A 12,489-nucleotide genomic window follows, 5' to 3' on the forward strand; every position below is an offset into this window, starting at 1 on the left:
TCTTTAACAAGTGCTTGGAAAACTTATAAAACAGATGCATGTTAAGGAAAGAATCTTGATGGAATTTGAACTGTAATGCTGCATCGGGGTGGAGGAATCCACCAGGGGGGAGGGGCGTGGGGAGGGGTGGGGGGATTCCAAGAGCCTAAGAAACTGTCACATAATGCATAATAATTAATAAAAAAATAAAAAAAATTAAAAGATCAAACCAAGGAACCCCCTCCAAAAAAAGAATGCTAGTTCCTGGGCCTGGAGCAGTAGTCTAGTGACTAAAGTCCTCACTTTGCAAGTGCCACTATCCCATATGGGTGCTGGTTCATGTCCTAGCTGCCCCACTTCCCATCCAGCTACTTGCTTATGGCCTGAGAAAGCAGTAGAGGATGACCCAAAGCCTTGGGACTATGCACCTGCGTGGAAGACCTGGAAGAAGCTCCTGGCTCCAGGCTCCTGGCTTCAGATAGGCTCAGCTTTGGCCATTGCAGCCACTTGGGGAGTGAACTAATGGTTGGAAGATCTTTCTCTCTGTCTCTTCTTCTCTCTGTAAATCTGACTTTCCAATAAAAATGAATAAATCTTAAAAAAAAAAAACAAACAGATGCATGTTTTTAAGCTTGGAAGCGGTTAGGTAGACGCGCACTGGTAAACACTCAGCTAGAGGCAGTGAATGCTTGTGCCTCCTCCAGGCAAATGCACCACCACAGGGGGATCCAGCATGCTGTCCTTTGAAGCCAGGTGAGTTAGCAGATGGGCAATCGGCAGGATACAAATTCAAACCCGGTGCAAGGGCTGCAGAACACGCAGTTAGGGGGTCTCTGCACAACCTCCACAAACAAGTAGCAGCCAAATATATTCTTTGATCAATCCGACTGAGCATAATGTGGGTAAAATTGCTCTCTGTAGTTGCAGAATTTTGTTTTTCCCTTTTCCTAGTTGCAGATCAAGAGGCAGCTTCCGATGTCCTGGAAAATAGCTCGCTGTCCTCCCCGGGAACTCAGCCTCCCACGCCCACTAGCGCTGGTAAGTGTCATCGCTCAAACTTGGGGAAAAAAAAAATAAAAGGTCATGTCTCCTTGGGAATGCCGTTCTTCTAGTTGCAGATATAAAAAAATTGTTATTTTTACCAAGACCCTACAGGACCCCCTTTAACTGGATCCAATTTTGTGGTATGCTAGAATACAGCCACATTAATCGCATGCTGGACAGGATGAGCTTGTGGGTATCACAATACTCTCTAAGTGCAAGACTTTCTTTGCTTGAGATATTTCTCTATCTCATACACACACACACTCGCACACACAACCACGAGCTGGAATTTGCTCTGTAGTGAAGGGCCTGGTTGAATTCATTTATAGGGAAACTCGTTTCTTTGTCTCTCCATTTAGAACAGACCAAGCATCAAACAGTAACTTGATATCGACAGAGAGCCTAGAAGCAGCGGAGGGGATTTCCAGATCACGCCTGGAAATGCGTTAATACTCGTTCAGTTCTCTTTTGATGACAGGATTAAACTAAACGTGCAGAGGCGTTAACAGAGCCTGGATTATTCATATGCAGAATCTGCTAGATGATTTACTCAGAGCAATAACCTTGTATTTAATTTTTCAAACAGAAGGTAATGCCAGAATAATTTATAAGCATGAATGCAAGCATCATGTGAGACAAAGACAAACCTTCACTATTTAATTGTGTGTTTTATCTAACAACATAGCTTGCTATAGCGATGCTCAGAAAACAAATCACTGCATGAATCTGCATCAAACAAGATAGCCAACCGCAGCCAGAGAGGCAAACCTTCCTATGTATTTTCTCTGTTTCACACACTGTAGCTATCATAATTCTATTTGGTTCGATAAGTGCTTTAAGATCTACATGATCATGTTCATATCTCTGGGTATCAAATCACATTTTTAAAAATGTTTATCCTGAATACTATTTAAAAACAAACATTTGAAGGTTTTACATGCTGACAAATACAGTACATACCTTACAGTTCTTTGAAGGACCATGAAAATTGAAACCAGTGTAAAGTGGTCCAGCCACATCACTTGCTTTAATAATCCAATATTTTTAAACGTGTTTAGAATTCATTTGTCCTTAAATTGGCTTGCACTACTACTCACCAACTCAATTTTCTGTTCTTATTTTTCACATATAACATAGGATTTAAGAAATATGGTTTCTGAAATTCCTTTCGGCTTTCAATTTCCACCAATTTTATTGTTATTAATAACACCCATCGTTAGTTAAAAAATAAGAGCGAGAAAACTCAATTCCCTTTGGGATCCACAGAGTGGCGCTGTGCAACAGGTTAAAAAGCCAGAGTATGTAGAAGGAAAAATAGAGAATTCATCAGATAACAGAATCTGAATAAGGCATCTTCTGTTTTTATAATGTCTTACTTAACATGTCATACCTAGGAGGCATGCCAATGTTTGAATGACAATAAAGGTTGTATTTCTACAGACAAATCATTGATTTCAGGTTATAGGTTTGCTTTCTTTTTAAAGGTTTGTTTAAAAGGCAGAGTGGCAGAGCAGGAGAGAGACAGGGAGGGAGATCTCCCTTCTGTTGATTCACTCTCCAAATGGCTGCGATAAGCCACCTGGGTCAGGCCAAGGCCAGGAACTCCACCTTGGTTTCTCATGGACTTCAGGTCCCTGCTTCCCCAGGCACCTCAGCAGGGACCCGCATCAGAAACGAAGCATCCAGGATTCAAACTGATAGGGGATGCTAGAAATGCTAACAATGGCTTAACCTACTGTGCCGCAACACTGGTCCCAAGGCCCAGATTTGGCATCCACAAACCTTCGGAAGCCATTCTTCAGTATCGAGTTATTATCTTAAAATATTTGAAAGACCTTCTCCATGGTAAACCTGATTCAAGAAGGAGGCATGAAATAATGGCTTACATTGAAGTCTCTGAAGTTGTTTTTTTTTTTTTTAAACTGATTTTATTGTTGGCTTTCCTACTATTTTGTTGTGAGATTTTAGGTAATTTACTTATGGCCAGGAGCGTGTTTTCTCATAGTCGAAGTGAAAAATATTGAAGACCAAGTGTTTAGCATAGTACATGGCACAGAATAAATGTGTAGCAAATGTTTACCTTGCAAAGATAAGGCAAGAGGGGCTGGCATTGTGATGTAGTGGGTAAAACTACACTTACGACAGCAGCACCCCGTATGGAGCTCAGCCCTGGCCATTGCAGCACTCTGCAGAGACAGCCAATGGATGGACTATTCTATCTCTCCCTCTCTTTCTATACCTGTGACTTTCAAATAAATAAAATCTGTTTTTAAAAAATCCATATTCCAAGGAGGGGAGTGAAAGTGGAGAAACCCCTATATCTACAGAACTGTATCATGGGAACTAAAATAATAACAAAATTTTTCAAAGGCCATTTGCTACTACTCTTTCAAGAGATCAGTAGTTGGGAGTGAAACAAACTGGACACAGAAAGATAAATCCCACGTGTGTTCTCTTTCCTAGGGGATGCTAAAGACGTCTGCCTGAAGATAGAATAGTCCAGGGGGTTGGAGAGAAGTGGGATAATGGGACCCAAAACACAGAGAGGAGGATTGAGCTCCAGTGTTTGGCAGCTCAGTGTGATGACTGTAGACCCCAATAACCTGTTGCATTTTTTATGAACATCCAGCAGATAGGAACTCAAAGTCTTCAGACACACAGAAATGGTAAAGAGTCAGAAATGCCAATCACCCTGCTTTTAACAACATACTTGACATATAGGTATTGAGATATCACACTGTAATTCATAAATAGATACAATTATTACCTGTTAATTTGAAGAAGAAAACTGCAGTTTAAATACAGAATTAGTTTAAAAGTTATCGGGTTTTTAAAATGAGAGGTACTTAATTTTCTTCCAAATGCTGCTGCTTTGGGAAGAAAATATACTTTGGAGCTCAATCCTCCTCTCTGTGTTTTGGTTCCCATTATCCCACTTCTCTCCAACTCCCTGGACTATTCTGTATTCAGGCAGACGTCTTTAGCATCGCCTAGGAAAGAGAACACACATGAGATTCATCCTTCTTTATGTGTGTGAGGGGTGGGGTGGGGATAGATAGATAAATAGATCGTCTTAGTCCATTTTGCACTGCTATAGCAGATTTCCACAGTCTGGGTAATAAACAATGTTCATTTGTTGGCTCACATTCAGGAGGTTGGGATGTCTAAGAATGAGTGCCACAACTGGCAGGGCCTTCTTGCTATGGCAAAGAGAAGTCAGGAGCCAGCCAAGAGAGCCCAACTCACTCGCTTGATAATAAACTCACTCCTGAAATGATGCCATTAGTATCCACTCTTAAGCATGGAGCCCTCGTGGCCTGAACGCTTCTTAGAAGTCTCACCTCCCAATATCATTAAAGTAACCATTAAAATTCAACACAAAGCTAGGATGGATGACATGGACATTTAAACTAGAGCAGTTATGCTTAGTCACATATTTAAGATATATGCATATATTGTGGTTTTTGCTTTCACTTTAGTCTCAATCATGGAAAATTCTAGTACCTCAGAGACTGACAAGGAAGAGAAAGAAAAGACCACTCAGAGCCCTGACTTGACCTCTGGTAAGTGTCACCTTCCACATTTAGAATGAGCATTGCCTGTTTTAACTTCATTAAAAATTTGTCTTATTGTTTCATTTTTAATTTATTTGAAAGAGAAAAGGGGAGACCAAGGAAGGGAAGGAGGTGGGGAGAGAGAGAGAATCTTCTATCCACGGGTTTACTGCTCAAATGGCCACAATAGCCAGGGTTGGACCAGGCCTAGGTCAGAATCCAGGACCATCTGGGCCTTCCATGTGGGTAGCAGAGGTCCGCATACTTGGGCTGTCATGGGCTGCTTTCCCGAGCACATTAACAAGGAATCATTTGGGAAGCAGAGCAGCTGGGACTTGAACTGGCGCTCTGATTTGGGATGTTGACTTCTCAGCCACAGCCTTACGCTTTAAGCTGGTGTGTTACACGTCAGGGCTTCTCCGTTCTCGGCTCACTGACTTCCTTGGTCCTGTCACCACTGGCAACTGCTGCTTCTCTGTGGCCGTTACCTGGCTCTACCTCCTCCTCTGTGCTTATGCTTTGATTTACTCTTCCATACTGTGTTATTTCCTCCTGACAGAGTTTATGCTGTCCTAAGACTGGTCTGTAGCCACTAGGCCAGAAATTTCCATAGTTGTATTTTCAAAGCATTTTTCTGAGAACCAGTTTTATTATATTCTATATATACTTGGATACTTCAAAAATTTCATCGAGACATGGAATTACAAGACGTTTACACACTTCAGCAGCACCCCTTAGTTCCCCAATGGTTAAGATGAAGAAAGTGGAGTGTTAAGCACAACTACAGCTTGTAGGTATAGAATTCTAGGTTTAAAAAGACTTTTACGAGTTCTTCTAATTTATCCCCATATTCAGGTCCACAATTATTCTAACCAAGATGAATGAATCTTCATTTTATTATGATAGTTTTCCAAATTCTCAATAATCTTTTCTGCTACTTAACTATATTTTACTAAAAAAAAAATTCTCAATATCTAATTTGAATCCTCTAACTATAATTTAAGTCTTATATGCTTTGTGTGCAAATGAAAATAACTGGTTCACAATCTTTATAATAAAAAAAATCTTTTCCAACTCATCCCACAGATTTTGCTTGTTTGCATGCTTGCTTTTTCCCCCCAGAGACTGAACACTTTGAGTGTAAGCTGTCTCTCCCATCTTTATCTGAGCAATTAGCCTATGTAATGTCATGGAAGAATTATCACATTCCTCAATGACTGAAAAAAGGCTTGCCTGACACCGTGTCACTTTATTTCTAGAAACGAACTCTCAGTACATAGGACTGGTGAGGAAGAGAAGCGGCATCCTGCTGCTCACTCTCGTGTCCTTCCTCATTTTCATCCTCCTCATCATAGTCCAACTCTTCATAATGAAGCTGCGGAAAGCTCACGTGATGTGGAAAAAAGGTGAGTGCGCAGACCTCCTGGCAGAGGTCAGCCAGTGCAAAACGTTTGGCTAAAAACCGAGGGAAATTCTAGAACGCTCTCCTGCTAGACTCTACACAGGCATCTCAGGGAGTGATGGCGGTCACATCAGTCACGTCCCTTACATTGCGTGGTTCCCAATAAATTTGCATTGTGATTCTCTGGGGCTACAGTTAGAGTTCATAACCAACAGGAGCTAGAGCAGCTCTAGGAATCAACATTAAGTTACAGATGTTGCTATTCACAGAAAGGATACAAAATGAAAACATTTGTCTATTCACTCAACAAACGTTCATTGAGCACCTGCTGTGTGTCCCAGACACGAGCCACACGTCCATCAATATGACAGACCAGGTCCTTATTCTGTAGAAGTTTGTGTTGCAGCGGCAGTCAAACAGCGGCCAAATTAATTATCTGTTCAGTTCCATTACGAGGTCAAGGAGGCAGTCAGCCCCACTGCACCACAGCGTATTACAGCAGTTTCCTTTTGCATTCTGATGGAAAAAGTTATCATTAGAAACAAACAAATCTAGGTGACATAGACTATACATATTGAAATACATAGACTATGCACCTATCAGAGTGCAAGTTTCTTACAAGTTGTCCAGAAAAATCATTTACTCAAATATTTTGTAACCATGTGCCAAATTTAAGTCCCTTCCTGAGTTCTGAGTGGTAAACCAGCTCTGTGTTGTCTAGTACAGCAGCTACAAGATGGCATTTAGCATGAGGCTAGAACCTACCGAGTTTTCTATTCAGACAAAATATACAAATAATTTTGAGGCTTTGGGGCACACACATAACAATGTTACATATCAGGTCAGGTGTTTTGTCTTAAAGTTAAGATGCCTGTATCCCATACAGGATTGCCTCCGTTCAATACTTGCCTCTGCTAATGCAGATCCTGGGAGGTGGCAAGAGCTGGCTCAGGTAACTGAGTTCCTGCTACCACGAGGGAGACCTGAACTGAATTGCTGGCCCTGGTGCACCCACAGCTGTTGAGACACTTGAAGAGAGAATTAGAGGGTATGAGCCAACTCTGTCTTCTTCTGCCTGTCAAATAATTTTAGAAAAAAAAGATGTATTTGTTATTTACTGGAAAAGCAGATTTGCAGAGAGAAGGAGATACAGAGAGAGAAAGATCTTCCATCTGCTCATTTGCTCCCCAAGTGGCTGCCATAGCTGGAGCTGAGCCAGTCCAAAGCCAGGAGCCAAGAGCTTCTTCCAGACCTCCCACGTGGGTAAAGGGTCCCTTTGGACCTTCTTCTACTGCTTTCCCAGGCCACAAGCAGGGAGCTGGATGAGAAGTAGAGCAGCCAAGACACAAGCCAGTGCCCCTATGGGATCCAAGCATATGCAATTGTGAGCCATCTTGCTGCACCCTCAAATCTTTTTTTTTTAAAGGGGGAAAAGGTATGTATAACAATAAATTTTTCAATACATTAATGAAATAAAATATATTATTAAATCAATTCCACCCAATTCTTTCCACTGTTTATATGTGGCTACTAGAATATTATGAAGGAACTTTACATTATCAAATTCCTGGACCATATTGATCAGACCACATACGAAACAAGAATACCTTATAACCCAAGGCAAACTGCTACATCTTTGAATAGACGTGGTTCTCTGAAAAGTATCACTTCTGCCAATTTAATATCAGTCTCTCTGTCTATTCAGATAGACTAATATCCTTGTCATAAGCAGAAGTAGGTCTGATGTGGCAGTCACACCTGCCTACACAGGCGAGCGCACATTCAGCATGGTCTGCCTGCTTCATGCCCATGGCTGTTATACGGTTACTACAACCATTCTTTTCATGAGAAGACTGCTTCACTTTTTCTTTGATTTTTATTTATTCATTTAAGAAAAAAAGAGACCGACAGAGAATACACTCTTATTGACTGAGTCACTCCCCAAATGCCAGCTATGGCTGAGACTGGGTCAGGCCAGAGCCTAGAATTGGAGACTCAGTTCTGGATCCTCTAACACGGTTAGTGGGATCAAAGTACTTGAAGCATCACAGCTGCCTCGCAAGGGGTTAGCAGGAAGGCAGAGTCAGAAACTAGAAGCAGGTATTGAATCCAGGTACTCCAGTACAGGCTAAGCTAATTGTCTGATCTTAAATCTGCTCTCATTTTATTTACACAGTATTCTTAAAAGGATTTCTTTTATTGATTTGAAAGGCAGTTACAGAAGGAGAGAGAAACAAAGAGAAAGGCCTTCTATTCACGGTTTCATTCCTCAAATGGCCATAATGGCCAGGGTTGGGCCAGGCTGAAGCCAGGAGCCAGGAGCTTCTTGCAAGTCTTCCACACAGTTGTTAGGGGCCCAAGGACTTGAGCAATCTTCCCTTGATTTCTCAGGTACATTAACAGTGAGTTGAATCAGAAGTTAAGTGGCTGGGACTAGAACTGGCACCCATAGAGCATGCCAGCCGCAGAGGCAGCAGCCCTATTTGCTATATCACACTGTAACAAACTTCCACGATCGTATGGTGCTTCCACAGTGCCTGTAGGAATTATAGTGTGGGCTTAAAAGAAATTGTGTGCTGAGTTAATGAGGTACGAGATGGATCATGGTAAGTGTATCGTGGACTAGTAATACATGTTTAATTCGCATATACATTAATTCACATATACATTTCTATATCTCCAGTGTCTGTACCACCAAAAGTCAGCAAGTTAATATCTTTTCTTGCAGAAAATGAAATTTCAGACCACACAGTAGAAAGTTGTAGGTCACGATCAAACAACGAAGAAACATCTTCCCAAGAGAAAAATGGCCAAGGTAAGTCAACGGTGTGGCCTGAGATTTAAACATGAGGTTCACTTGTGAGCTTCCTTTCAGGAAAAAGTGGGAAAGAGGACCAAAGTTTGATTAGGAAGACTGTTTCCCAAAATGTCTTGTAGGACTTAAGGAGTTCATCCTTGCAGACAGTAGCAGCTACATTTATGTAGTTGAGAACACATGGCTTTGGGAAGCCACCCCGAGCTCCTTGCTGCCATACCACAGGACACGCCTGGACTGTATGTCTCGCCTCTGCCCTCAGCTGTCCAGTGACTAACATCCCCACACCATGTAGGAATGTTGATAGTTTTATTTAGCTGCCACAAACTCCTGGTAGATGCTAGTTTTACTTTTACTGTTTCCTCAGGGCCTTGTCATAAAGGGCTGCCTTTATATTGAATGAATGTACACACACATGAACCATTTCAAGCTGAAAATACTCAAGTCTTTCAAACGGCTTTAACACAATTTTTAAAGCAAAATATATGGAGAAAATTAAAAGAATCTACATGGGAAGGAGATAGCATGTGAGCATGTTTGGGGTGTGTGTGTGTGTGTGTGTGTGTGTGTGTGTGTGTGTTCTTGATGAAGGTCCAATAGGCAGAATCTAGGATTATTGAAAAGCCAACAATCTTGCACACTTTCCAAATTTTCATTTATATCTTCCGTGCAAGTTAACTTACTCCACCTACCAGGAGCTGCGAGAAATGCATTTTGACTTTGTTGAGAGTTTTGCAGGAAGCTGGTTTTTCACAACAGCTCCACCTTTGCTGTTTGCTTTGACCTACTAGAGTGTGAGAGGGAAACAAAGAAGGAAGGAAGGAACGGGACACAGTGAGCTCTGCGAAAACTGGAGGCAGGAGGGGGGAATGTGTGTAAACTGGGCACAGCCTGTTGCATTACAATGTGTGTTTCCACATCAATCACTTCATATGCACCTGACAAATAGGAGAGTGATGTCAGCACAATGTATGCAAGCTTCCTACACTGTTCCCTAGGCAAGTGCAACCAGGACAGCAGGAGTGCAATTAGGACGTTTAGGAGGAAAATCTAAGCCCTGAGGACAGTGACCAAGCACAGTCCATGCAGGTTACCTGCTAAGAACATTCAGAATGAGAATCTGCACTCAGGGTTCCCTCCCCTAAAAGCTGTAACCCCAGGGTCACCAGCCTCAGAGGAAGTTGGACTTGATCCGGGACTCAGATCTTCACGTTCTGTTCTGCATGTCTCAGCATCTTCAAGCCCAGCATTGGGGGGAACCTTCTGCAGCCTCTGTATACAGAATTACATAGGCTTGGAGTAGTCCATAGGAGCCCTATGCTTCTATAAACCCTGCTATTTTCACTGTCCACTTTTGCTCAAAGCAATGAGTTCTTTTTGACAGCATGTAAGCTATTCTGCGTACAGAATAGTATTTTGTTTAGGTAGCTAGAGTGCATCAATGCATTCAGATCAATTAGACTTTGTAAGGCACTAATATATGAACTGAAAATTATGACAGCCAATAGAAGTGTTTCAAATAAATGAGTGCAGTGTTGCTCAGAATACTCATCTGCAACATGCTTCCCTTTCAGCTTCGCATCCTAAGAGTTGCATGAGCTACATCACACAGTTGTACACGCAAGCGAAAGCAAAGAGGAAAGAAAGTGCTCAACATTCAACATTAGAAGAAAAACACTTGCCTATACCAGAGAATATTGTGTAGTGCTCCCTGCAGCCACACCCTCCGTGGAGCAGCCTGCGGGAAGGAGCAGAATGGCTCTGACATGAAAAGTGCCCTTCGAGTGCAATGCAAGACAGTGGCCTCTGATGATACTCTTCCCCAGAGCCAGTGCAGCAACAGGACTAATCTGTGGACACAAGGCTTGGAGTTTATATTTAAAAAAAAGAGAGAGAGAGAGAGAGAGAAGGGGGAAAAAAGTAAAGAACCTATTATGCCTGATGCTACTTCAGAGCAGGAAGACACTACCAGGCCCAGGTCAGTGTGACCAGAGAACATTCTACTTGGAAGGGAACAGGGTGTTTTTTGCTTTGTTGTTCTGTCTTGTTTTTAAGATGCTAGGCTCCAGTGGAGATACTTAAAATTGTTCTTGTTAAAAATCTCTTGAATGCAATGTGGCACAGCAAGCTAGGGCCCTGCTGCAGGTGCCTACATCCCGTACCAGAGTGCAAATCTGAATTCCACCTTTCACTTGCTATCCAGTTTATGTGCCTGGAAGGCAGTAAATGAAGGCTTGAGTACTTGCACCCCTGTCCATCCACCTGGGAGCTCAGGATGGAGTGCCTGACTCCTGGATTTATCCTGGAACAACCCTAGCTATTGTGGGCATTTGGGAGTGAACAAATGGGCAGAAGATCTCTCTCTCTATCTATCTCTATCACACACACACACACACACACACACACACACACACACACACACAATATCTCTGTGTGTGCCACTCTGCCTCTCAAATACATAAGTAAGTAAATAAATAAATCCTTTGCAAAAAAAATCTTTTCTTTCTCTCATGAAACAAAGATCTTTGGGACAGATGGGTATGGACCTAGACTGGCATGCAGGTAGGCTGGGCCTGGGAATGCATGCACTTGAGGCCTGGGCAGGCGGGCAGAGTCCCAAGCCACTGCATGTGCAAGTAAGTCAGGGGGCTGAGATCGGACGGGTTGGAGGAAGGAAACTGGAGTTCCTCTCTGGGTCAGACCAATGCACCCATCCATGGGGGAGACCAGAGCTTGGCTAGTTAGCGTCGACCACCATGCATAGCCACAGGTGCACATGAAAAGGCGGGGGGCAAGCTGCCTGATAGGGCGATACCATAATTCCTGCCAGTGTGTCAGAACTAGAGATGGGTCACATCAGGCTGGCCCATGACACTAGCTGGCATTAACAGGCACATGATAGAACCAGAGCTGAGGACACTTTTTTTTTTTTTTTTTTTGCTAGGGGGAGGAATTTGCTATGGAACTGTAATGCCCACTGGTTCGCTCGAGAGTTGGGGGTGGTGATGGGCCAAGTTAGGCATGACCATGAAACTCACTGACACTTATTGGAACTGGGATTGGAAGCAAGCCAGGCCACAACTCCACCAGCACACATAAACACCTAGACTGGAAAGTAGACTATACCAGGTAGGGGTCTAGCACCCGCTGACATATGTGATATTTGGGTTTAGAAGTGGGCCTGGTGGGGGAACTTGGGGAACTCCCCCAGTGGCCTGTTGATCCCTTTGGTGAGTGCCTGAGTCACAGCTGATCCACATTTAGAGCTGGATTTGGTTCAGGCAGGGCTAGGCTGTAGCATCCACCAGAGAGAGCTGGAATGGGTGTAGGCTGGTCTGGCAAGTCCACAGTATCCAGCAGTAAATATTGGGACTGGAAGTGAGCCAAGTCAGTCTGAACCAAACACCCACTGTTGTGTGAGAGACCCAGAAGTGGGAACTGGTGGGATAGGGGGGTTTGGGGAACTCCCCTGTTAAGATGCAGCACCTGCTGGTGAGCGTGGGAACGAGGCTGGGGGCAGTCCAGGTCAGGCCGGGCTACAGTACCCACTGGCATACATTGTGGGACATGTCTGAAGGTAAGTTGGGCTGGACCAGTCTGTAATACCCTCTGGCATGTGTAAGAGCCAGGACAGGACACATTCAGGCCAGTTTTGGACACAACACCCACCAGTTCACAATAGGGCCTGAACTGGG

At 43.2% G+C, this 12,489-nt stretch overlaps 1 protein-coding gene across 1 annotated transcript in view; it reads left to right on the plus strand.

Annotated features, from left to right (window-relative positions):
* CRTAM (cytotoxic and regulatory T cell molecule) overlaps nucleotides 1-10,505 on the plus strand; it is a 30,405-nt gene extending 19,900 nt beyond the window's left edge. Inside the window, exons 6-10 of the mRNA XM_058664018.1 lie at nucleotides 931-1,017; nucleotides 4,503-4,586; nucleotides 5,837-5,983; nucleotides 8,708-8,794; nucleotides 10,369-10,505. Coding sequence (XP_058520001.1) covers nucleotides 931-1,017; nucleotides 4,503-4,586; nucleotides 5,837-5,983; nucleotides 8,708-8,794; nucleotides 10,369-10,499 — 536 coding nt within the window. The 3' untranslated portion in view covers nucleotides 10,500-10,505. The remainder of the gene's footprint in view (nucleotides 1-930; nucleotides 1,018-4,502; nucleotides 4,587-5,836; nucleotides 5,984-8,707; nucleotides 8,795-10,368) is intronic.
* The last annotated feature ends 1,984 nt before the right edge of the window (nucleotides 10,506-12,489 follow it).

The sequence above is a fragment of the Ochotona princeps genome, chromosome 4 (genome assembly GCF_030435755.1).
Source record: "Ochotona princeps isolate mOchPri1 chromosome 4, mOchPri1.hap1, whole genome shotgun sequence".
NCBI lineage: Eukaryota > Metazoa > Chordata > Mammalia > Lagomorpha > Ochotonidae > Ochotona > Ochotona princeps.